Genomic DNA, 27975 nt, shown 5'->3' with positions numbered 1-27975 from the left:
ACAAATTCCTAGAGACATATAACCTACTCAAATTGAACCAGGAGGATATAGAAAATTTAAACAGATCAATTTCTAGAATGAAATTGAAGAAGTCATCAAAAGCCTACCAGCAAAGAAAAGACCAGGACTGGATGAATTCTGAGTCACGTTCTATCAGGCCTTTACAGAAGAACTAATACCAATCCTCTTTAAATTATTCCATGAAACAGAAAAGAAGGGAACTCTTCCAAACTCATTCAAAGACACATCAAGGAAAAAAAAAACTTAAGACCAATATCTCTGATGAACATAGATTTAAAATTTCTTAATAAAATATTGGCAAATTGCATACAAAAACACATTAAAAAGATAGTGCACTATGATCAAGTGGGGTTCACCCTGGGATGCAAGGTTGGTTCAACATCCAGAAATCAATAAATGTAACTGATTACATAAATAAACTTAAAGACAAGAACCACATGACCATCTCAATAGATGCAGAAAAAGCATTTGACAAAGTACAGCATCCATTATTGTTTAGAACACTGGAAAAACTAGGAATAGGAGGAACATACCTTAATATTGTAAAAGCTATAGGACAAACACAAGGTAAACATCATTTTTTTTATTATATTTATTTTTTTTAATTGTATACAAATGGGATACATGTTGTTTCTCTATTTGTACATAGAGTCAAGGCATACCATTTGTGTAATCATACGTTTACATAGGGCAATGATGTTTATTTTTTTTCCCTTCCCCCCCACCCCTCCCTCCCCTCTTTTCCCTCTATACAGTCCTTCTTTCCTTCATTCTTACCGCTCTCCTTATCCCTAACCCTAAACCTAACCCTAAACCTAATGCTAACCCCTCCCACCCCCCATTATATGTCCTCATCCGCTTATCAGCGAGATCATTCGTCCTTTAGTTTTTTGAGATTGGCTTATCTCACTTAGCATGATATTCTCCAATTTCGTCCATTTGCCTACAAATGCCATAATTTTATCATTCTTCATTGCGGAGTAATATTCCATTGTATAAATATGCCACAGTTTCTTTATCCATTCATCAACTGAAGGGCATCTAGGTTGGTTCCACAATCTGGCTATGGTGAAAGGTAAACATCATTCTAAATGGAGAAAAACTGAAAGCATTCCCTCCAAAAACAGGAACAAGAAAAGGATGCCCACTTTCCCCACTTCTATTCAGCATATTCCTTGAAATTCTAGCCAGAGCAATTAGGCAAAAGAAAAATAATTAAATGTATACAAATAGGAAAAGAAGACACAAACTGTTTGCCAATGACATGCTTATATATTTAGAAGACCCAAAAAACTTACCAGTCACCTCCTAAAACTCATAAATGAATTCAGCAAAGCAGCAGGATATAAAATTAACACCCATAAATCAATTGTATTCCTATACTTCAAAGATGAATCAGTTGAAAGAGAAATTAGAAAAGTCATCCCATTCACAATAGCCTCAAAAAATACTTAGGAATCAATCTAACAAAAGAGGTTAAATACCTCTACAATGAAAATTACAGAACACCAAAGAAAGAAACTGAGTAAGACCTTAGAAGATGTAAAGACCTACAATGTTCTTAGATAAGCAGAATCAATATTGTTAAAATGACCATAGTACCAAAAATGCTAGACAGATTCAATGCAATTCCCATCACAATTCCAATGATGTTCTTCATAGAAATAGAAAAAGTAGTCATGAAATTCATTTGGAAAAATAAGAGGCCCAGAATAGCTAAAACAAACCCTAGCAAGAAATACTAAGCAGGAGGCATCATAATACCAGACCTTAAATTATACTACAGAGGTATAGTAATAAAACCAGCATGGTATTGACACCAAAATATGCAAGAAGACCAAAGGTACAGAATAGAAGATACGGAGACAAACCTCATAAATATTATTATCTCATACTAGACAAAGGCACCCAAAACACACTCTGGAGAAAAGATAGCCTTTTATCTCTCACCCAGTACAAAAATCAACTCTAAGTGGATCAAACACCTAGGAATTAGACTAGAAACCCTGCAGCTACTAGAAGAAAAGTTAAGCCCAACACTTCAAAATATTAGCACAGGAATTGACTTCCTGTACAAGGCTCCTAAAGCACAAGAAATAAAATAAAAAATCAACAAATGGAATGGTATCAAACTAAAAATCTTCTTAACTACAAAAGAAACAAGAGTGTGAAGAGAGAAACTATGGAATGGAAGAAAATCTTTGCTACCTGCACCTCAGACAGGGTGTTAATTTCCAGGATATATAAAATATTCAAAAAGCATTAACACTAAAAAAACAAATAGCCAAATCAATAAATGGAAGGAACTGAAGAGACTCTTCTCAAAAGAAGTATGAATAGTCAACAAATACATGAAAAAATGAGCAACATCTCTAGCAATTAGAGAAATACAAATTAAAATTACAGTGAAATTTCATCTCACTCCTGTAAGAATGACAAGTTTCAAGAAAATAAGTAAGAACAAATGTTGACAAGGATGTGGGGGAAAGGAATGCTCATCCATCACTGGTGGGACTGCATATTGGTACAAACACTCTAGGAAGATTATGGAGATAACACAAAAAAATAGGAAAGGAACTACCATTTGATCCAGTTGTCTCACTCCTTGGTATATAGCCAAAGGACTAAAAATCAGCATATTACTATGACACAGCCACACACATCAATGTTTATAGCACAATTCACAATAGCTAATCTATGAAACCAAACTAGATGCTCATCAGCAGAAGAATGGGTAAAGAAATTGTGGTATATATACACAATGGAATATTACTCAGCCATAAGGAAGACTGATTTTATGACATTTGCTAATAAATGGATGGATTTGGAGACTATCATGCTAAATGAAATATGCCAATCCCCCCAAAAATCAATGGTCAAATATTTTCATGGAAAATGTGGAAGCCAGGAGCTCTGTGTAGGACCTCTTTTTCTTTCCTATCATTTTTTCTTTTCCGGCTCTCACATCCCCAACATTTTTTAAACCAAGCACTTTTCATTCATCAGGCTACAGAGGACTGCAAGTTCTGATTAGTATATCACAGTTTTGTTGTATATTCTTTTATTTTTACATTTTTAAATTTTTCCTTTCTTGTTTTAAATTTTTATTTATTTATTTTTTATCTATAGTGTCCTTGCACTTACCTGTTTTCCCAGTCTCTTTCTCTTTTTTCCTGCTAACAGTCAACTTCTTTAGATTCCTCTTTCATACTTCCTATGATCTAATACCTCTACAGCTCACCTCCTACCTCATTAACATCTCATCCTACATGCCCCCAGTTCTCTTTGTCCACCATTAGAAACTGTAGACCATTTCACAAACCTAATGTTTATATCGTAGATAGTAATTGAACACACCAATTCTTTTTATTGTGACAAAACTGTAAACATCTGAATAGGAGCTATTTGGTTTAAGACTGCATATTGTTTGCACTGGGTGCTGTTAACATTGATCTCCCCCTAAAAGGCAAGGTATTGGAAACCTTCAGGGATACTATAAGTCTATAGGGTAGAAACTTGTAATCCACACTGCTAGAGGGGAAGACACACCAACAACATGAAAAAAAAAAAGGGGAAGAATGTGCCCCAAACAAACCAAGAGGCTACATTAATAGAATCCATGGGCAGCACACTAAAAGAAATGTCAGAGAAGGAGTTCAGAATGTACATAATAAAAATGATCTGCAAAGTAAAGGATGAACTAAGACAGCAAATGCAGACAACAAATGATAATTCAATAAAGAATTATGAGAGCAAATCCAGGAAGCAAAGATTACTTCAATAAAGAGAGAGATTCTGAAAAAAAAAAAAAAAAAACAGAAATCCTTGAAAAGAAGGAAACAATAAACCAAATTAAAAACTCAATGGAAAGTATCACCCACAGATTAGATCACTTGGAAGACAGAACCTCAGGCAATGAAGACAAAATATATAATCTTGAAAATAAAATTAAATATACAGAGAAGATGGTAAGATGAACAGAACTACCAAGAATTATGGGATAACATGAAAAGACAAAATTAAAGAATTATTGGGATAGAGAAAGGTGCATAAATACAAACCAAAGGAATGAACAATCTATTCAATGAAATAATATCAGAAAATTTCCCAAACCTGAAGAATGAAATTGAAAATCAAATACAAGAGACTTACAGGACACCAAAAAATACAAAATTATAACAGATTCACACCAAAGCATATTATAATGAAAATGCCTAGCACAGAATAAGGATAGAATTTTAAAGGCCACGAGAGAAAAATATCAGATTATTATATTATTATAGGGGGAAACTAATTCAGATCTCAGCAGATTTCTCAACCCAGACCCTCAGAGCTAGGAGGTCCTGGAACAACATTTACCAAACTCTGAAAGAAAATAGATGCCAACCAAGAATTTTATATCTAGCAAAATTAAGCATCAGATTTGATGACAAAATAAAACCTTCCATGATAAACAAAAAGAATTTGCAACTAGAAAGCCTGCATTGCAGAACATACTCAGCAAAATATTCCATGAGAGGAAAGAAAAACAACAATAAAAATCAGCAAAGGGAGGAACTAAACTGAAGGAAAAACCAATCAAAAAGGAAAGCAAGTCAAGTTAAAAACCAAAAATAAACCTAAATGACCAGGAATACAAATCATAAATAATAACCCTGAATGTTAATGTCCTAAACTCATCAATCAAAATACACAGACTGGCAGAGTGGATTTTATAAAAAGACCCAACAATATGCTGCCTTCAAGACACTCATTTCATAGGGGAAGACGGTCACAGACTGCAGGTGAAAGGTTGGGAAAAAACATATTCAGATGGACTGTGTAAACAAACAGGTGTTTCCATCCTCATATCGGATAAAGTGCACTTCAAGCCAAAGTTAGTCAGAAGGGATAAAGGATATTTCATACTGCTTAAGGGAACCATACATCAACAAGACATAACAATTATAAATATATATGCCCCAAAGTAGCATCTATGTACATCAAACAAACACTTCTCAATGTCGAGAATCAAATAGACCACAAAAGAACCATCTTTTTATTTTGTTACTTTTTTGAATTGTTTTTCAGTTTCATTGATTTTACAATCAATGGGTGACTTTAACATACCTCTCTCACAACTGGATAGATCTTCCACAAAAACTAAACCAAGAAACTATAGAACTCAATAATACAATCAGTAATTTAGACTTAACAGACATATATAATAAGTATTTCATACATTAACAAGCAATATACTTTCTTCTCAGCAGCACATGGATCCTTCTCTAAAAGAGACCATATGCCACAGAGAAACCCTTAGCAAATACAAAAAAAGGAAATACTATCATGCACTCTATCAGATCATAATGGAATGCAATTAGAAATCAACAGCAAGGGAAATCAATAATAAGGGAGGAGATAAAAAAAATACTTAGAGTAAATGAGAACACCAACATAAATATCAAAATCTCTGGGACACTATGAAGGCAGGGCTAAGAGGAAAGTTCATTGCATTGAACCCATTCATCAAAAGAATAAAAAGCCAACAAATATATAACCTAACATAACATCTCAAAGCCCTAGAAAAAGAACAACAAATCAACACCAAAAGTAGTAGAAGATAGGAAATAATGAAAATCAGATCTGAAATCAATGAAACTGAAAAACAATTCAAAAAAGTAACAAAATAAAAAGATGGTTCTTTGAACAAATATATAAAGTTGATAAACCCTTAGCCACGCTAATGAAGAGAAGAGGAGAGAAAACTCAGATTACTAAAATTCATTTGGAAAAATAAGGGACCCAGAATAGCCAAAGTATTCCTTAGCAAGAAGAGCAAAGCAGGTGGTATCACAATTTCAGATGTTAAACTATCCTACAGATTCATAGTAACAAAATGGCATGGTATTGGCACCAAAATAGACACACAGACCAATGGTACAGAATAGAGAACACAGAGACAAATCCACATAAATATAGTTATCTCACACTAGACAAAGGCACCAAAAACGTACATTGGAGAAAAGATAGACTCTTCAACAAATGGTGTTGGGAAAACTGGAAATCCATATGCAGCAAAATGAAATTAAATCCCTCTATCTCACCCTACACAAAGCTCAACTCAAAATGGAACAAGGATCTAGGAATTAGACCAGAGAAACTACACCTAATAAAAGGAAAAGCAGGCCCAAATCTTCATCATGCTGGCTTAGGACCTGACTTCCTTAACAAGACTTCTAAAGCCAAAGAAATAAAATTAACAATCAATAAATGAAATGGATTCAAACTAAAAAGCTTCTTCTCAGCAAAGGAAACAATCAACAATGTGAAGAGAGAGCCTACAGAGTGGGAGAAAATCTTTACCACATGCACATCAGATAGAGCTCTAATCTCCAGGATATATAAAGAACTCAAAAAACTCAACATCAAAAAAACAAATAACCCAATTAATAAATGAACTAAGGAACTGAGCAGACAGTTCACAGAAGAAGAAATACAATCCATCAACAAATATATGAAAAAATGTTCAACATCTCTAGCAATTAGAAAAATGCAAATCAAAACTAAGATTTCATCTTACACCAGTCAGAATGGCAATTATCAAAAATACAAGAAACAAAAAGTATTGGCGAGGATGTGGGGAAAATGGTAAACTCATTCGTTGCTGGTGGGACTGCAAATTGGTGCAACCACTCTGGAAAGTAGTATGGAAATTCCTTAGAAAACTTGAAATGGAACCACAATTTGACCAAGCTATCACACTCCTCAGTCTATACCCAAAGGACTTAAAATCAGCATACTACGGTGATGCAACCATATCAATGTTATAGCAGCTCAATTCACAATAGTTGGAACCAATCTAGATGCCCTTCAATAGGTGAATAGATAAAGAAAATGTGGTATATATACACAATGGAATATTACTCAGCCTTAAAGAAGAATAAAAGTATGGCATTTTCAGGTAAATGGAAGGAGCTGGAGAATATTGTGCTAAGCAAAGTAAGTCAACTCCAAAAAACCAAAGGCCAACTGTTTTTTCTGATAAGTGAATGCTGATTCATAATGGGGGGGAGTAGGGGGCAAGGGAAGAATGGAGGAAGTTTGGATTGGGCACAGGGGAGGGAGAAATGGAGAGAGGGAATGGGGGGGAAGATGGAAGATTAGAATGAGATGGACATTATTACTTTATGTTCCTGTATGATTCCACAAATGGTGTGACTCTGCATTGTGTACAACCAGAGAAATGACAAGTTGTGCTCCTTTTGTGTACAATGAGTCGAAATGCATTCTGCTGTCATGTGTAGCTAATTAGAACAACAACAAAAAGAAGAAATGTGGTAGCTAAACCACAACGAAAGGGGGAAGGGGAGAGAAGTTCAGTATATTAGACAAAGGGAAACAAAAGGAAGGGACGGGGCGATAGGAATAGGAAATACAGTAGAGTAAATCTAAAATAATTTTTTTTGTACACATATGAAAATACCTAAGTGAATCTCATCATTGTGCCCAACCACAAGAATGGGGTCCTAATTAGAATAAGATAGATCCTATGCTTGTATAATCTTATCAAAATGGATTCTACTGTCATGTATAATTAAGAAGAACCAACAAAAGTTTAAATTCATATCAAAGACAAGTTATTTCATTTTTCCTTTGCTCTAAAGAGGATGAAATACAGGTATGCTAAGGTACAAAAACAGTCTCATGTTCAGTTCACTCAGAAATAGTTAAATATGTGAAAATGCAGATCTTCCATACTTTTTCATAGTATATAATTCTGCCCAAGCCCTAGACTTTTCAATTCTATTTCCCACTGTTAATCTTTTAATACCACCAAGTCCAAGCCTGCTATTTTCCTAAGTGCTAAAGTGTGCTGGCAATGTTAGGGTTCACAGGGAAAAGTAAAACCAGTAGCAGTGAGTAGGATGAAATGGTTGTAGGAATGGGAATGGAAATTATGAGGAACAGGGCCCAGAAAGATACAATGGAGAGTGGTTAAGATGGCTTCAGAGCACTGGTAGGGATGCATACAAAAATGAGAACAAAATTCATGCAAAAAGTAACATGTTAGTGTGTCGATACTTGGGCATTTTCAGACATCATTTTTCTGTATTCTTTGTGAATTTTGTTTTGCTGTGTATACACTGGACAAATAAGTCCCAATTTTGCAACATCTAATCCTTCATATTAAAGAGGTTGCCAGTGTATGATAATGTACTTAATAAAGTTAGCACAATTTGTTGAAATTTATAGGAAAGCCTGTCCTGTGTAAATGACTTTTGGATATGAATTTGTTCAACCACCTCAAAGCATTACATATGCCTGTATTTGTCCAATGGACTAAAGGCAGAGAGACGGAAGTCAGGAGGGAAAAGTTCAAGGTCACATTAGAAGATACCTCAGATTATAACCACTGCTACAAGTGCAATTTTATTTACCAGAGCTGTGTGCACAGTGGACAACTTCCTATGTGGAATATCTAGTCCTTCTACATATTTAGAAATGCTTGATACATTTAAAAATAGAAGTAGTAGAATAACTTTCTGTAAATAGTTTAAAAAAATAGAGAACAAGATTCAAGGGGCCATGAAGGACACAGCATTTGCCCATAACAAAGATCCATTAAAAAAGACTTTACATCTCCTATGTCTGAAAAACAGTGAAACCTTGATGATATAACATCTACTTTCATGTTAATGGGACATTCTGTTCACTTGTTTTCTTAGCTTTCTTCAGGCACAGACAATCCAGCAGTGTAATAGCTATTTGCCAGTTATCTACAGCATTGTGTATGCCCTATACAATTTGGCAGTGAGGAGAAAAGAAGATAGTGTAATCTTAGAAGTGACCTGATGGCATGTAGCATCAGATAATTTTTACCTGTGGAGCTAATTAGTTCCTGGTTATCTTGATATTTATGGTTAATTTGCCTCGGAAAAAAATTCTTAAACTCTGTTTTGAAAAATCTTCTCGACTAGGAGTGGTGCATGCCTGTAATCCCAGTGGCTCAGGAGGCTGAGATAGGAGGATCATAAGTTCTAGGCCAGCCATGGCAATGTGATGAGGTGCTAAGCAACTTAGTGAGACCCTGTCTCAAAATAATACATAAAAAGACCTGTGGGTGTAGTTCAGTGATAAAGTACCCTGGAGGTCTCATCACCACTACCAAAAAAAAAAAAAAAAAAAATTCTCCCTACGAAACTGGCAAAACATGGAGATTTTATGATACACAAAACCATAAGCTGCAAAGCCTTAAATCCTGTTAAGAATGAACACTGAAAAATAAAAAACATTCAGAACAAGAAAGAAAAGAAAAATAAGTGTGGATGAGATCTAACAACACATAAAATATTAAAGGAATAACAAATACAATAATTTAATAGAAAATAAGTGGAAAGAGTGATGAGCCCTCTTTACAGTGCAAACCCAGAAAAAAAAAAAGTCTATGTACAACATATTCCAGATGAAAAACCAGGCAGATTTTTATTGATGGGTTTCTTACTATATAACTGAGCTAATTACATTTTCCTAAGTGCAGAACATGATAAAGACTTAGTAACACCCTGTCCTTCCAGGTCCCTAAGTAAGAATGTAAAATAAGTGAGTGGTGCACACCTATAATTTGAGCCTATAATCCCAGAGATGTACGGAGGCTGAGGCAAGAGGAAGACAAGTTTCAGGCCAGCCCAGACAATTTAATGAGACCCTGTCTCAAAATAAAAAATAAAAAGAACTGGGGGTGTAGCTTAGTTGTAGAGCACCCAATACTGTTCAAAAATAGAAAAAGAAAGTAAAACAAGTGTGTAGACAGTAATTAATAAGGTAATGTGGAATAGATTCTAGTAAGAGCTATTGCTTTTTTCTTATTTTTGTCTGAATTTCAAATGATTCACAAAGTTCTCTCTCACACAGTATGTAAATCTATTTCTGCATAATGTCATAAATTATTATGAAATACATATGAGTACAAATTGGCACACCTCACACATTCTTTTTTAAAAAAATTGGTGCATTACAGACCCCAATCTTGAAAGATACTGCACATATGTACCTATGTGACAATTTACCTTTAAAAAGCCCGTCCCGTTTATTTCGAAATGAATCAAGATCACAAGCAGAAAGATAACAGTGGATCTGCAGCACTAAAGTACCAGCTGCTTCTTGCCCAAGTTCTGCACTTGTTTATCAACTGATGACTCATGTAATCAGTTCTATTTAATTACTGCTTTAGTAGGAGAATGCTAAGAATTCATAAAGTTAAATAAGGTTGTGTAAATAAGTAAAATTTGTGTAAATAAGTAAAAATGTGTAAATTACTTTAATTATAGTTATACAAGTTCTGGAAATAAGAGAACACAAAAAGAGATTTCAAAATATTACTACCATTTGCTTATGTGATACCATCTCCAAGGGGCTTCAAGTATTAGCCCTTTGGTGAGAAAGAAGTTAAATGCTTGTTTTTGGAAAGTGGTTTTAGTTAATCAGGATACATTTAATAAATGTTCCCCCTTCTGTTGTCAAATAGTATCTAAGAGCTTGAAAGAAGATTTTATATTTTCAAAGAACAGCTACAACTTCCCCACTTAAAATCTCTAATATGTTCAGTTCAAATATTAAACTAAAAAAATTATCAATTCTTCTCAGTAGTTAATACTACATACATGAGATCATTTCTTAGCTCAACATTTCCCAAGGTTTTATATATGTTGTCTTGATTTTATTCACTTTAAAAATTTTTAAAGTTTGCCCTATGAAAAATAACAAAATCCAGTGAATTTATACATAGTACTTTATGATATTTCTCTAGCTCAAGAGGGTAAAAAAAAAAAAAGAATCTTTGGATTCTTTTACCTGATTTAAGAGATCTTCGACTTTCTTCTGCCATGAGTCCCTGGCCGCATTTTTCTCACGCTCTTTTAATTGCAGCAGCTGAGACATTGCTGACTTCTTATCCTCTTCATGTTGAAGCCTTAACTCTTCACGAAGTTTACAACACTCCTGTCTAGAAAAAAACACAGGTATTTACTTTGTAAAGAGAATTATTCTGGCCTGGGGTTGTGGCTCAGTGGTAGAGCACTTGCCTAGCAAATATAAGGCACTGGGTTCAATCCTCAGTACCACATAAAAACAAATGAATAAAATAAAGGTCTATCAATATCTAAAAAATATTTTTAAAAATTTTAAAAAAGAATTATTCCTCTAAGTGACTGATATACAATCGTTCACAGGTTTTATAAATGCCAATTCTCATCAAATGTTTGTGACTTAAAGTAAGAACTGATTATTTTATAGCTAAGGACTATAAGGTAAACTGGTAACTTACTCCAAATCACTTGTTTATCCTTTTATCAAGGGCAGAACACATACTAGAATAAATAAGCATGTTAAGTTCAGATTAGTTCTCTGCCTATTTTATAGTCAAGGAAAAAAAATCAGAAAAAGAAAATCTAAATTCAAACAAACAAAAAAAAAGAATTCTAAAATCTCTGCATCTAATCATAGGGAGAAAATCATTTATAATACTTTAACAATGTAAGCCATGCAGTAGGAAAACTTTCTTGCACATTTGTATTGGAAAGATGACATTACATAATGAGTAAAAAATGTACCTAAGATTTTCAGTCCACTTTATCTCTAAGTCATGGGCCATTTTGTCCACTCTAAGATTCTCTTCTTCTTTCATGGCAGCAAGTGTTTCTTCATGCTGGTGCTTCTCTTGTTCTAGCTCAGCCTGAAGAATAAAAACTTCATTGAAGACATCTTCAAAAGCAAAGACACTGTTGGTTATTTCAAATAAGTATTGAGTGCTCATGTTACAATTTGTAAATTCTTATGACACAATAATGTAATGTTATCTATGACAATTGCTCAAGATTTTCCAACAATAAAATATAGGGTGCAAATCTATTTATTTTGTAATGCTGGAAACTGAACCCAGGGTCTCATGCATGTTAGGCAAACACTTTTGCAACTGAGTTATATCCACAGTCCTACACATTTCTATTTTAATGTCTGTCTAAACTATATTAAGACTTTAAAAAGTGTAAGTTATTTAAATAGTTTGATGTTGGCATTAATTATATAAACTAAACACTTCTTACCATGGGTACCTAACAACAGATTGATTATTAAATTACTTTTGTATGTACCACATCACATAGGTATGTTATTCAAAATCATTCATATTCATATTCAAAACTATTACATTTTCAAAGCTTAAGCATTATAGCTGCATCCCTCTAATTTGATTAAAAGAATTATGTGGAACTTAGGCTACTATTTTTATAAGACAGTGGTCCACATGCTCAGTTGGTATGATAATACAATATGATATATATGAAATCTCTGGAGATAAGCATAGATCAAGTAGTTCCCTGGAGCAGGGACTGGAGGTGACTTGTTTGGACAACACTGGCAACCATGGTCTCCTGCCAGCAGTGCAGTCCCTCTAGGGACACCAGGCAGTAGGGGAGCAGATGATGGTCCATCCTCTTCCTACCACGGTGACCTTTTCTGGAACACCCACTTGCTAGCAGCATGTGGTATAGCAGGTTTTGAGGAGTATATCCGGATGAATTTAAAAAAAAAAAAAGGCAAGTCATGGACACTGCCACTCAATACTGCTGACCTGTTTATTAATCAGTAACTGTTGAAAACTGAATTCATCTAACTGTTCAAGTACTCTGCCTCTAGGATTGCACTTTATTAGACATTCAGGTGGGGCTGGAGGAAGAAAGGTTGCTTTTTATTTTTTGGTAATGGGGATGTATTCAATTAAAATGAAGTCACACTGGAATAGGATAAACCCTTAATGCAATGTGACTCAATCTTATAAAATGAGGACATTAAAACAGGTAGAGATTGAAATTATGCAGCCAAATGTGAAGGAGTGCCTGGGGCTACAAGAAGCTGGAAAAGGGCAGAAAGGATCCTCCATTAGAGATTTAGGAGCCAAGACAGCTTTGCCAACACCTGATTTTAGACTCTGAGTCTAGAGACTGTAAGAGAATAAATTTCTATTGCTTTAAGTCACCCAGTTTGTAGTACTTTTATAATAGCCCTAGGAATCAAAACACTAGCTCATACAATTTGATGTTTTAAATAAGCTGAAAAACAAGTGGCTAAGTTACATTTTTTATTTTGCTGATGTTTATGTTACATTAGAATTATGAAATTACCTCAACATTTACTAGAACTTCCTTGGTCTCCTTCAGTCTGCCTTTAGTCAAGTTAAGTTCATTCTGAAGCCTTTCCTGGGAATCCTGAAGACTAGCAATGAGTCCTTCAGCAGAGCCAAGACCTTGTTCACTTTTCCTTACCAGATCTTGGAGGCGGCCAATCTACAAGTAAATAAAATACTTTTAATAGGCCTCATTTTAACAGACTAGCAAAAGGGTCCCATAATTCCTTTTTTAGAGTTTTTTCTTTAGTTTTAATTTTACTGAATGAATCATTTCTTTATGAAATTGGAAGAACTCAAATGTTCACAATAAACTATATCATCTGGTTTTGTGTGTGTGTGTGTGTGGCAGGGTACTAGGAATTTAATCCAGGGCAATTTACCATTAAGTACATCTTCGACCCTTTTTATTTTTTATTTTGAGACAGGATCTCACTAAGTTGCTTAGGGCCTTGCTAAAATTGTTGGGGCTGGCTTGAACTTGTCATCCCCCTGCCTCAGCCTCCCAAGCCCTTGGCTTATATCATAGGTGTGCACCACCACCACATTGGCTCATCTGCTGTTTCTTGAAAAAACCTCCATGTTTATGGTTTCCCTTTTAAAACAACTATGTAAAAAAAAAAAAAATGGATATACCTCTCAAGCTCTTGATTTTAAGAAAATTCCTGATATTATCATATAGTAAAATACCTATAGAAAGGAATTGGAGCAAGGTAAAAATTATATTAAAGATTGAAAAAAATTAGATAAAATATTTTAAAACCATTCTTTAAAATTGAATCATTTATATTTCATTTGAGTCCAGTTCTCCTTTTATTTACAAAGGTGATAAATTTAGATCAATACTCAGAAGTTGATTGAATATATCCTATAGAATAAGTTGCAATTTCTGAATTTCCATATAAAAATTTGTCTAATAAAATTTTTAAGAGTTGAATTTATATACTCTTGAAATTATGAGCAAATGGACAATTTGTAGATTAGGCAGATATCTACCCTCTAATTATAGGAACTAAATCCATGAATGAAATACTTTAAATTATCTAGAAAAATGCTATGAAGTAAAAACCCCATTTTAATAAAATGGCCAAGTCTATGAAAATCCTACAAAAATTAAACCGGGAATTTAAAAATTATCAGAATGTTTATCCTTATAAGTATAGGTATCACAAAAAAAAAAAAAAAAAAACTATGATTAAAGGTCTTCAACAACTCTCTGATCCACAGCCCTTTCTAGGCACACAGCCCTTCATATAGGCATATGCTGAAATATGAATATAATACTCAACAATTCTGGGTACAGAGTGTGTTATCTGGTTAGTGTCTCTAATGGGATGCTAACCTCATAAAATGATTTGAGGAGACTCCCAATTTTTCTGCATTTTAAAATATTTTCAGAGCAAAAGAATGACCTGTTTCTTAAAAGTTTGATAAAATTCACCCACTATATTCTCTGGGCCTAGTGCCTCTTTAGACATATGTTGGTCTGTTTTCTTTCATGGTTATAATTGGTTTGGTCGAATTGGTCAAATACTTTGAGTCATTTTAAAAATATAAATTTTCACACAAAGATTTCTTTCTTAATTTTAAAAATGTACTAGCATATTTATAAATAGCATTTTCTTAAACCATTCTAAAATTTTATCTGTCATTATATTAAGGCCCTCCTTTCTCTATTTTATATTTCTTACTTTTATCTCCTCTACTTTTTGTATTCTCTGGCTTGCAATAAGTATGTATCATGATGGTGAATGAATAAATGTAAGGACGGTATCCATAACAGAATTGAAAGATTATAAACTTAGCAGAAAATCTAGTTTCAAGGCTAGGGTCTACCGCTATAAAAAAGAAGTAATAACAATCAATAAGAAAAGAATAATCAAATTTAACATGAAGAATATTCTTTTACAATCTAGAAAATTTTCAGATGACTAAGGGTTATATGTATATAAAACATAAAGAACAGTATTCTAGTTAAAGAGAAGGTGTGTGTTAAAGAAACTAAGAATCTAAGTACTGATAGAATGAACATTTTAAACAGGTAAAAACTTTAAAATTTTGTACAATTAAATCTACTATAAAAAAGTAACACAAATGGTATGCCTTTACTGCATGTACAGAGAAACAACATGTATCCCATTTGTTTACAATAAAAAAAGAATAAAGAATAAAAAATAAGTAAGTAATGAACACAACTGATTAAAATGTTTCCTAAAATATAATAAAAATGATTATGTGTAGGAAACATTTGCTATTTCCCAAAATCAAAATCTCCCTTTGGCATCTGGGCAATCAACCCTCCTTTCCTATTGGTCCATATAGTCTCAGCAGGGAGTCCAAACTCCAGGATGCAGAGTTTGGAGGGAGTGTAAACTAATTAGGCTGCCTCAAGCTGTTGCTAGCAGGAATGTTTGAGGGCAAGCATGTGGATTAAACTTATCCACTCACAGTCATCTTAGGACCTTTTAAAGGAGTTCTTATAAAAGACCTTTTTCCAGTTGCAAATGTACCTATGGGAATGCATGACTGAAGCATGAAATCAATAGAAAGACAGCAAATCCAACCTAAGAAGAAACAGAATTCCAGTTCTGAATGTAGTCATGCCTGATACTAACATTTCCTTTTCTGTTGGACTAGTTTGAGTTAGAATTTGCAATAGGGATCAATATTCACATTCCTCTTAGTAAAGTGCACCCTGAGAAAATACGGGCAGTAGAAACTCCTCCCTGAAATACCTATCTATCTACATTTGCCCTTTTCTAATCCATTCTGCAACACCAGAGTAAATTTATAAATTACAAATAGGGATCCAGGTGTAAGCACTGTTCCTCAGGAAAGCACCTGCATGTTAGGACTGAGCATTTTCCAGCTGCTTCCCACTGTTCTTAGCATGACATTCAAAATCTTTCACAGGTCTTACAAGTCCTCCATGGCATAATCCCTACCTATATCTCCAGCTCAGGTTGGCCAATTCTCCTTCTCTTTATACTCATTGAGAGGATGTGTAAGTGCTGTGGGTAAGAATTGCCTGGATTGGAATTCTGGCTTTACCTACTACTACAGGATGTGGGCAAGTTACATTATTTTTCTGTGTCTTATCAATTAGTTTTTACTGCATAGGGTTGTTGTGAGGATTAAAGGAGAGAAAAATAAAAAGGTCACACTAAATAAAACATTGCCTTGGAATGTAGTAAGCACTAAATAAAAAGCATAGTTGCTATCATGCTCCATTTAAACTGCCATTCCTACAACTCCTTTAAATTTCTCATGTCTCAGGGCCTTTGTATAAGCTTTCCTCAGTTTACTATCCTGTAAAGTTCACTTTCCACCCTTTTGCAATATGGGTAGACTTCTAAGTACTTGTTTCTGTGTCTCTCTCCATGATAAGTTCCTGCGAACCAAGTCTGACTTAATTACCACTTTAACCACAGTGCCTAACAGTTCTTTAGTACTTAATAGATATTCAATATTTATAGAATAAATGAATGAGTCATTCAACATTTATAGAATAAATGAATGAGTCAATTACTGAAAAAGTTCATATATACTTAATAGCAATCAAAAAGAAATAAAATCTCCTTAACCTCTGAATATGTAGGTATTTAACTTCTAAAAGAATCCCTGAGTATTTTTTCTTTATAGACCTTGAATTGTACAAGGGCCACTGCTAGGCCATATTGACAGGTAGCAGGTAGACACAGGCAGTAGGAACATGAAGTTAAGGGGATAATTCAATAGACTGGGCCTATATGCTGGTCTTCCACAAACTTTGGAAAAGCAGTCTACCTAAGGTCATTCTGGTCGTGTTCTGGCTTAAGTCAACAGAAGATGTTACCTTTCCTTGACAAACAATCTGTCATATGCAGGACTATTCTCAGGGCTAAGAAATATATGTCTATGTTAGTCAGCTTTTCATTTCTGTGTCCAAAATTCCCAAAAAGAACGACTTAAAGGAGGAAAAGTTTATTTTGGCTCACGGTTTCAGGGGTTTAATCCATAGTGTTCCAATTCCATTGCTCTGGGTCCAAGGTGACACAGAATATGGTGGAAGATCATGGTGGAAGGGCATGGTGGAGAAGCACTACTCCATTCATAGTGGCCAGGAAATAGAAAGAGGAAGGGGCCACAGGGCAGATAAACCCTTCCAGGGCATGCCCTAGTGGCCTACCTCTTCTAGTCACATCCCACCTGCCTACAGTTAACTCCCAGAGAGTCCATTCAAATTAGGATGGACCAATTCAGTTACAGCTCTCATAACCTAATAATTTTATCCCTGAATATTCCTGGATTAACACAGGTTTGGGGGAATACCTCAAATACAAACCATAACAGTCTCTAAGACTTCTCCCTGATAAGAACACAAGTTACCCTCAAAGGGGACTTTTGTGACCTTTATACAGACCAAAGAATCCCAGACTCAGGAAGACAGAATAATTAAAAACAAAGTCCACTGACCATAAAAATCTATAGAACAAGTTCCAATTAGAATGGGTCAGCATGGGCCAAGATTACTGAGAGTTGCTTTTCAGCATGTCATTTTAATCTCATTATAATAGTAAAATTCCCCACCCCCTGAGGATTTATATTGGATACCTGGGGTAAATTCATGCATAAAAGGAACGAAAAAATTTGATGCAATTCTACTATCAGTCAAAAGAGGTAGTTCCTGGGTGGGACTCTACAAACTTCCCTAAGACACCAACAAACTAGAGAACAAAGCGGGTGCAATGTCACTTTCCTCTCTGAGATGACTCATCCTCTGCCTTCAGGGTGTTTTTCCTTTTTCCTCTAATAAAATTTGCTATACTTTTAATATGTTCTTGTTTGAAATCTCCTGTGAAAACACAAGAGCCAAGAGACACCTTGCTATCCAGATTCCCATTCATTTTGATCTTTGGTGTACTTGAAATTTTTTTGGCATGGTGCTGAAAAAGGGCCCAATTTTACCTTTGTCTTCCACATACACAGGGCCTTAAAAGAATACTTTCGTCCACTACTATTCTGATTAAATCTATTTACTCTAGCTTCAATTCCACTTTTCTGTTGAATTTATAGGAAGGTCTTTAGAGAACTCTTGATTGCACAACCTACTGCCCTCTCTTCAGGACTCATACTCTAACTTATAAGCACGGTATGACATTGCAAGGTACTCCCACACCCTCTTTTAAATATTGCTTTTGTGATTTCCTGATATCTTAATCCTCATTCCCAGGCTTCTGATTTTTCCTTGATACATTTTCCTTGTCCTATTAACTCAACATTGGTACTCTTCTTCTTATCAGCTATGCCTGGGTGAAGTCCTCCTTAAAGGGCTTCAAGGACTGACTAATAAACCTTTAAGTCTAAACTCCACTTAGTTCCAGCCTAGATTTCTTACCATCAGTTTGACATCACATACACAAACAACTCATTGTCTTTTCATTAACTTTTCCTCCTTTCAACAGTGGCATCATTATCTGTCCAAAAACCTGAGCTAGTTACCTGAGTCAACTTTCTATCACCACATAAGGTCCTGCTTATTTCTAAACAATTTCCACTCCCAGTTTTATTTCCAAATCAGGATGTAAATCATTTCTTGCTGGACTAATGTAATTGCATCTTAAGTCATCTATCTAACTCACTCCCCACACAATTCATCTTCCTACTGCAACTCAGTTCTTTTTCTAAGATCATCTTTCTCTTAGAGCAAGAGCTAGACAGAAAGGCAATTTAAAAATTGAATAAAAGTATTTATCTGTTTTCCAGGAAAAACACTAATCTGATGAGCAAGGTTAATAGGAGGCAGCTCTGATAACCTGGGCTCCTCCGTGTCTTGGGACTTATTATGGTTTGGATATGAGGTGTCCCCCAAAAGTTCACATGTGAGACAATATAAGAAGGTTTAGAGGAGGAATGATTGGGTTGTAAGTCTTAACCCAATCAGTGAATTAATCCCAATAGGGACTAATTGTGTGGTCATTAAAGTGATAAGAGTGTGACTGGAGGAGGTGGAAATTGGAGCATGGCTATGGAGGTCTATATTTTGTATATGAAGAGTGGAGTCTCTCTCTCTCTGCTTCCTGATCAACTGCCTTACCTCAAGTTCTGATGAATGAAACCAGTTATCTAGGATGGAGACCTCTGATATTGTGAGCCCTTAAATAAACGTTTCCTCCTCTACAATTGTTCTGGTCAGGTCCTTTAGTCAGTGAAAAAAAAAGTTGACTAAAACAGGACTCATGGGTGAAATATACTTCACCTGGTCACTTGTCGGCGGGGGGGGGGTGCTGGGAAGGGAGGCTCTTAAGAGTTGAAAGCAGTCCCTTGGTCAAGAGCTGGCAAGAAAATGGAGACCTTGGGCTGCAGTTGTGGCTCAGCAGTAGAGCGCTTGCCTAGCACATAGGAGGCACTGGTTTCAATCCTCAGTACCACATAAAATATAAATAAATAAAATAAAGGTATTGTGTCCACCTACGACTACAAAAAATAAAATAAAACAAAAATGGAGACCTCAGTCATACGGCCACAAGGAAATGATTTCTGGTAACAACAGTGAGCCTAAAAAGAACCTCTCACTTCAGGTGGGATGGTGGCCTCAACTGTCACTTTGATCTCAGCCTAGTTGTAGTGGGTAACTGAACCAGGTGTGGATATAGGGTAAACTAAAGACTCTTGTAAAAATTAGTGCCTGGGAAAGGGAGAGAGTTTCCCTCCCCATTCCCACCAGCAGGTTTTCAGGGAACCTAATTAGCACTATTCACTCCTTCCTTTTGGATTGTAAAGGACTTTCCCTCAGATCTAACTACTTTCCGTTGAATCATAGGCATTTTAACACTTTTGAATTTATCACCTAAATTCCTACACCCCTCTGAAGCCTCTGGGCTCAAGACTAGAAAGGTTTTGTTAGAGGAGCCAATCTTGTTGCTTTTGTAAACACACTTCCTGCTTGAAAACCCTTACACACAATCATATATCGTTTTTTGAAAACTTGTGCACAACTATGTATCATTTTAGATTAGAAGATTTATGACACTAGATAGCCTATAAATGCTGTGAAAAAAAACTGGTGAGGGGTACTCAGAATTTGGCTTGCTAATCTCCTTTAGTACTGTCGGGTAAAATAAAAAGTTTGGTTTCTCCCTCTCTTTGCCACTTTTTGCTTGATTCTCATAACATAGTGAGACACTGAGCAGTGGATAGTTAACCCATACCTGGACTCCTGACCTACAAAACCATGTGATAACAAAGGCATGTTGTTTCAAGTCACAAAACTTGGTGGAAATTTGTTACACAACAAGAGAAAACTATACTCTTATTTACAGTAAGTTGTCTTAGTTTTCAGTAATATGTTAATTCATTTAATGTTTCATTCACAGATATTTACTGATCTGTTACCATGTATCAGACATTATTTTAATTGTGATATAACATTTTATAATAAAACAAGAAGATTTTCATTTTAAGAATATATATATATATACATATATATATATATATATATATATATACACACACACACACATGTATATGCATAAAAAGCTATGTCCAGAAGAAAACTTATAAACCTGAAATTAGAAGAACATTTGAAATACCATAAGGTCAAATTATTAACTCTCAAGTCTAATATTTTGTTTCTGAAGGAGATCCCAAATAATATTTCATAGGATAGCATAGTTATGCTCCAACTGAGATGCTAAAGTCATTTCATATCATATTATGATTTTGACACTTTTGAATTTATCATCTAAATTCCTGTAGCCTGCTTTTAGGTTATATCACTTGTATGGGTTCTTAAGATCCCTAAACTTATGAAAAGAGTATATTCATTAATTTTTTCTAAAACCATCACTTTCAGTCTTTATAAAGTATCTCCTAATCCTTTCCTTCTGTCTGCATAGATATATCTACTAGTCCTCCCGTAAACAAAAATGTAATAAACTCTCTATTTAAAAGGAAAACATTTCAGACTAGATTTGTAGTCATACGTGGTTTGCAAGAGGTACATGTAAACATAATAATGCAGAAAACTGAAGGTCAAAGCATAGAAAAAGAAATATTATCCATATCAAACTAAAAGAAAGCAGGTTACATAATATCAAATAATACAACATAAGCTAAAAGGCATGATTTGCTAAGTAACTAAAATATTTTTCTTGTATATGCACACAACAAAGCTTCTAAATATACAAAAGTTGACAGAATCTAAGGGGGAATAAATAAATCCACCATCATAATATCAGTTTTTAATAACTGATCAATCAAGGAGATAAATATCAGAAAGCATACAGAAGAGCTAAGAAAATAGTTTAAAATTTTAATTTTATGGATAGGCATATAGTATACATTGCATTACACAACTGATATTCTGAACACTAACTTTCTCTCATATTCTAGGTCACAAAGCTAACCTAAACAAGTTTGAAAGACTGCTTTCATGCAAATCACAATTTCTAACCACAACGCAAATGAGGTTAAAAAATAATTTCATTTTCATGCACTCTTCCAAAGAACAGAAGAAGGCATGTGTCCTATTTAATTTTATGAGGCTGGTATAACCTTGACTTGAAAACCAGGAAAGGATGATATGAAAAAAGGAAAAACAAAAAGCAATCCTACACAAATATGTCCAAGAATCCTAAAAAAAGGTATTAACCAACTGAATCTCATATCAAAAATATAAAAATTCAATGTTGATTTAATATGAGAAAACTGATTAAAGTAGTACATTAAAAAAGAAAAAAGTATGATCTTAATAGGTATATAAAACTCAATATTTATTCATGATTTTCTTAAAATTAGAAAACTAGAATTGGAAGAGAATTTTCCTGACCTGATAAAGGGTACTTACAAAACAGAACTCTGGAGAAGCATCTTGTGTTAACAGGGAAATGTTGATATGGTTCCTTTAATAGCAGGAGCAGAACAAGAATGTTTACTATCTCTGGAGATCCTTGTCAGCAAAGCAGGACAAGAGAAAAGATGTCTCAAACTGAATGGAAAATAGAAGCATATGGAGGAATAAGCCAAGGCAGATGCTTGAGGAGTCAATCTAAAGTGGCACCAAAACACTACTAGGGTGCTAAAACATAATTGAAAATGTAGCCAGAAGGAACATAAGTTACGTATTTACTAGAACTCTCCTCAGTGAAATTTCAGGATGTAGGTTGGAGGAACACTTAAATAAACCAATTAGAATTGAGAGAGGAACCCTGCAGGGACCTGCATGAGAAACACAGATGGTCACTAAAGTGCCTTCTAATGAGAGCAGGATAAGGTAACTCCAAAGATCGTGTTCTGCTGAGAGAGGGTGTGCAAATCTGAAGCCAGCAATGGATTACCTTGAACAAAAAATTGGCTGGGCTGATTTCACTAACAGTCTTACTACTCTACCCTTCCCAAATGTAGTGCTTGGTACTTTCTCTGGATAAATGTTTAAAAATAGCTCAGCATCACTGAGTGAAAATTAATAGCCTGCTCAGGGGCATTCATGCGTTTTGGTGTGGTTTCTGTGAGCAGAAGCAGTGATGAAAAGCAAGACTTGATGCCTGTCCAGGAAGATGACACTTGTGTGGTGAGAGGAGCTGACAAGATAAGAAGTGTCAGGACCAGAACTGAGTTTGGAGAAGATCACACAACAAGCCACATGAAGGATTAAAAGGAAAGAAGACAGGAGGAAGATCATTCTAGCCCATAGCCTCAACCTGGCAAAAGAGGGGAAAGATGGGATGAACTATGTTATGATTTTAAAAAGGTCTTTAGGGGACGATCCAAGATGGCGGAGCAGGCCCCCTAGTGAGAGCCTTTCAGACCAGAACAAGCTCCAAGTCCCGGAGCCAGCACAGCGTACTCCGGCCCGCAAGCAGTTTCAGGGACCAGGACAGGGCAGCCAGAGACTTCCCCAAGCACCCTGGACCCCTGCGGTGGGAGGCGCCTTTCAAGGCTAGCTTCTCGGAACAGACCGCCCAGTGAGAGCCTTTCTACATAGAGCCAGCCACAAGTCCCTGAGCCAACGGAGAGCTTCGATCCGCAAGCAGCCTCTGGGATCAGGGCAGGGCAGCCAGAGACTTCTCCAGGCGGCTCTGCCCACTCCGGCCACAGGCTCCTTTCCACGGAGCGATCCAAGATGGCGGCCTAGAGGGTGACTGCATCCCCAGTCTCGCCAGAACCCAGGACTCAAGAAGGGGAGGCATTGAGAGACTTGGACAAAAATAGAGTCATGGGGTGAGTCTCCCCCACTGGGCAAAACCTGGCCTGGGCAGCAGGCACAGATAGGGGTGGCTTATCAGAGCAGGGCAGGGCAGCTAGAGTCTTCCCCAGGTAGCCTTCCATACTCCGGCGGTGGGCTCCTCCCACACGGCCAGCTGCAAGGTGCAGGCCCCCAGTGAGAACCTTTCCGCACAGAGCCAGCTCCAAGCCCTGGAACCAGTAGCGGGCTAGGGGCAGCTTTCTTCGGATGCACTGCATTATCAAGTTCCTCAAAGACATCAGGCTACTGAAGGCTTGGAGGTGATACACTGGAAATCAACCGGGACAGTATAAGCCAATAGAGGAAATCTGCAATATCTCAGGGTCCCACTGACAGCTGACCAATATGAGAAAACAAGGGAAGAAAATGTCCCAAACAAACCTAGATACTATATCAATAAAACCCAATGACAGCACAGCAGAAGAAATGTCAGAAAGGGAGTTCAGAATGTACATAATTAAAGCAATCAGGAAAGCAAACGAGGAGATGAAAGAGCAAATGCAGGCATTGAAGGAGGAGATGAAAGAGCAAATGCAGGCATTAAATGATCGCACCAATCAACAGTTAAAAGACCAAATACGGGAAGCAAGAGATCATTTCAATAAAGAGTTAGAGAAACTGAAAAAAAAAACAAACTGAAATACTTGAAATGAAGGAAACAATAAACCAAGTTAAAAACTCCATAGAAAGCATAACCAATAGGATAGAACACCTGGAAGACAGAACCTCAGACACTGAAGACAAATTATTTAATCTTGAAAACAAAGTTGGCCAAACAGAGAAGATGGTAAGAAATCATGAACAGAATCTACAAGAATTATGGGATATCATGAAAAGGCGAATTTTAAGAATTATTGGGATTGAGGAAGGCTTAGAGAAACAAACCAAAGGAATGAACAATCTATTCAATGAAATAATATAACAAAACTTCCCAAATCAGAAGAATGAAATGGAAAACCAAGTACAAGAGGATTATAAAACTCCAAATACACAAAATTACAACAGAACCACACCAAGGCACATAATTATGAAAATACCTAACATACAAAACAAAGACAGAATTTTAAAGGTCGTGAGAGAAAAGAATCAAATTACAATCAGAGGGAAACCAATAAGAATATCAGCAGATTTTTCAATCCAGACTTTAAAAGCTAGAAGGGCCTGGAACAACATTTTTCAAGCCCTGAAAGAAAATGGATGTCAACCAAGAATCTTATACCCAGCAAAACTTACCTTCAAATTTGACGATGAAATAAGATCCTTCCATGATAAACAAAAGCTAAAGGAATTTACAAAAAGAAAGCCAGCATTACAGAACATTCTCAGCAAAATATTTCATGAGGAAGAGATGAAAAACAACGATGCAAATCAGCAACAGGAGGCGCTAGCCTAAAGGAATAGCCAAATAAAGGAGAAACCAAATCATGTCAAAAACAAATATGAGTCAAATGACTGGGAATACAAATCATATCACAATAATAACCCTGAATGTCAATGGCCTGAATTCATCAATCAAAAGACACAGACTGGCAGATTGGATTAAAAAGAAAAATCCAACAATATGCTGCCTGCAAGAGACTCATCTCATAGAAAGAGATACCCATAGACTAAAGGTGAAAGGATTGGGAAAAACATACCATGCACACGGACACAGCAAAAAAGCTGGAGTATCCATCCTCATTTCAGATAATGTGGACTTCAAGCCAAAACTAGTCAGAAGGGATAAAGAAGGACATTACATGCTGCTGAAGGGAAGCATAAATCAGCAAGACATAACAATCATAAATATCTATGGCCCGAACATTGGCTCATCCACGTACGTCAAACAAATCCTTCTCAATTCCAGAAATCAAATAGACCACAGCACAATAATACTAGGCGATTTTAACACACCTCTCTCACCACTGGATAGATCGTCCAAACAAAAATTGAATAAAGAAACTATAGATCTCAATAACACAATCAACAATTTAGACTTAACCAACATATATAGAATATACCATCCAACAAAGAACGAATACACTTTCTTCTCAGCAGCACATGGATCCTTCTCTAAAATAGACCATATTTTATGCCACAAAGCTACTGTTAGCAATACAAGAAGATAGAGATACTACCTTGTACTCTATCATATCATAATGGATTGAAATTAGAAATAAATGACAGAATAAAAAACAGAAACTTCTCCAATACCTGGAGATTAAATAATACACTATTATATGATGAATGGATAACAGAAGACATCAGGAGGGAAATAAAAAATTCTTAGAAGTAAATGAGAACAAAGACACATCATATCAAAATCTCTGGGACACTATGAAAGCAGTACTTAGAGGAACATTTATTTCATGGGGCGCATTCAAAAAAAGAAGTAGAAATCAACAAATAAATGACTTAACACTACAGCTCAAAGCCCTAGAAAAAGAAGAGCAGACCAATACCAAAAGTACTGGAAGACAGGAAATAGTTAAAATCAGAGCCGAAATCAACAAAATTGAAACAAAAGAAACAACTCGAAAAATTAACAAAATAAATAGTTGGTTCTTTGAAAAAATAAACAAAATTGATAAACCCTTAGCCACACTAACAAAGAGAAAGAGGGAGAAAACTCAAATTACTAAAATTCGGAATGAACAAGGAAATATCACAACAGACACGAGTGAAATACAAAACATAATTAGAAGCTATCTTGAAAATCTATACTCCAACAAACAGAAAACCTCGAATACATCAACAAATTTCTAGAGACATATGAATTACCTAAACTGAACGAGGAGGACATACATAACTTAAATAAACCAATTTCAAGCAATGAAATAGAAGAGGTCATCAAAAGCCTGCCAACAAAGAAAAGTCCGGGACCAGATGGGTTCTCAGCCAAGTTCTACAAAACCTTTAAAGAAGAGCTCATTCCAATACTCCTCAAACTATTCCATGAAATAGAAGAGGAGGGAACCCTCCCAAACTCGTTCTATGAAGCCAATATCACCCTGATACCTAAACCAGACAGAGACACATCGAGGAAAGAAAATTTCAGACCAATATCCTTAATGAACATCGACGCAAAAATTCTCAACAAAATTTTAGCAAATCGCATACAAAAACATATTAAAAAGATAGTGCACCACGATCAAGTGGGTTTTATCCCAGGGATGCAAGGTTGGTTCAACATCCGGAAATCAATAAATGTAATTCACCATATCAACAGACTTAAAGTTAAGAATCACATGATTATTTCAATAGATGCAGAAAAAGCATTTGATAAAATACAGCATCCCTTCATGCTCAAAACACTAGAAAAAATTGGGGTAGTGGGAACATTCCTTAACATTATAAAGGCCATCTACGCTAAGCCCATGGCTAATATCATTCTAAATGGTGAAAAACTGAAAGCGTTCCCCCTAAAAACTGGAACAAGGCAAGGATGCCCTCTTTCACCACTTCTATTCAACATCGTCTTTGAGACTCTAGCCAGAGCAATCAGACAAACGAAAGAAATTAAAGGGATACGAATAGGAAAAGAAGAACTCAAAGTATCCCTGTTCACTGATGACATGATTATATATTTAGAGGAACCTGGAAATTCCACCAGAAAACTTTTAGAACTCATAAGTAAATTCAGTAAAGTAGCAGGTTACAAGATCAATGCTCATAAATCCAATGCATTTTTATACATAAGTGATGAATCTTCAGAAAGAGAAATTAGGAAAACTACCCCATTCACAATAGCTTTGAAAAAAATAAAATACTTGGGAATCAATCTCACAAAAGAGGTGAAAGACCTCTACAATGAGAACTACAGAACACTAAAGAAAGAAATTAAAGAAAACCTTAGAAGATGAAAAGATCTCCCATGTTCCTGGATAAGCAGAATTAATATTTTCAAAATGGCTATACTACCTAAAGTGCTATACAGATTCAATGCAATTCCAATTAAAATCCCAATGATGTACCTTGCAGAAATAGAGCAAGCAATTATGAAATTCATCTGGAAGAATAAAAAACCTAGAATAGCTAAAGCAATCCTCAGTAGCAAGAGCGAAGCAGGGGGTATTGCAATACCAGATCTTCAACTCTACTACAAAGCAATAGTAACAAAAACGGCATGGTATTGGTACCAAAATAGACAGGTAGATCAATGGTACAGAATAGAGGACATGGACACAAACCCAAATAAATACAATTTTCTCATACTAGACAAAGGGTCCAAAAATATGCAATGGAGAAAAGATAGCCTCTTCAACAAATGGTGCTGGGAAAACTGGAAAACCACATGCAACAGAATGAAATCAAACCCCTATCTCTCACCCTACACAAAACTCAACTCAAAATGGATCAAGGACCACGGAATCAGACCAGAGACCCTCCATCTTATAGAAGAAAAAGTAGGTCCAAATCTTCAACTTTTTGGCTTAGGATCAGACTTCCTTAACAGGACTCCCATAGCACAAGAAATAAAAGCAAGAATCAACAACTGGGATAGATTCAAACTAAAAAGCTTTCTCTCAGCAAAGGAAACTATCAGCAATGTGAAGAGAGAGCCTACAGAGTGGGAGAATATCTTTGC

General features: G+C 35.6%; 1 protein-coding gene across 8 annotated transcripts in view; it reads right to left on the bottom strand.

Annotated features, from left to right (window-relative positions):
• Nucleotides 1-27975, bottom strand: part of Fam184a (family with sequence similarity 184 member A) — a 136307-nt gene that overhangs the window by 45687 nt on the left and 62645 nt on the right. For all 8 annotated transcript variants that reach the window (XR_007109566.1, XM_047559120.1, XM_047559122.1 and 5 more), the window contains exons 7-9: nucleotides 13182-13343; nucleotides 11613-11734; nucleotides 10855-11005 (exon numbers count right to left, since the gene is read on the bottom strand). Coding sequence is in view for 7 of the 8 variants with exons in the window: in XM_047559120.1 (XP_047415076.1) it covers nucleotides 10855-11005; nucleotides 11613-11734; nucleotides 13182-13343 (435 nt within the window). In the remaining variant the exon portion in view is untranslated. The remainder of the gene's footprint in view (nucleotides 1-10854; nucleotides 11006-11612; nucleotides 11735-13181; nucleotides 13344-27975) is intronic.

Source organism: Sciurus carolinensis, chromosome 7 (assembly GCF_902686445.1).
Source record: "Sciurus carolinensis chromosome 7, mSciCar1.2, whole genome shotgun sequence".
Taxonomy (NCBI): Eukaryota; Metazoa; Chordata; class Mammalia; order Rodentia; family Sciuridae; genus Sciurus; species Sciurus carolinensis.
Note: the sequence above shows the minus strand (reverse complement) of the source record. Positions and strands in the feature narration are given on the sequence as shown.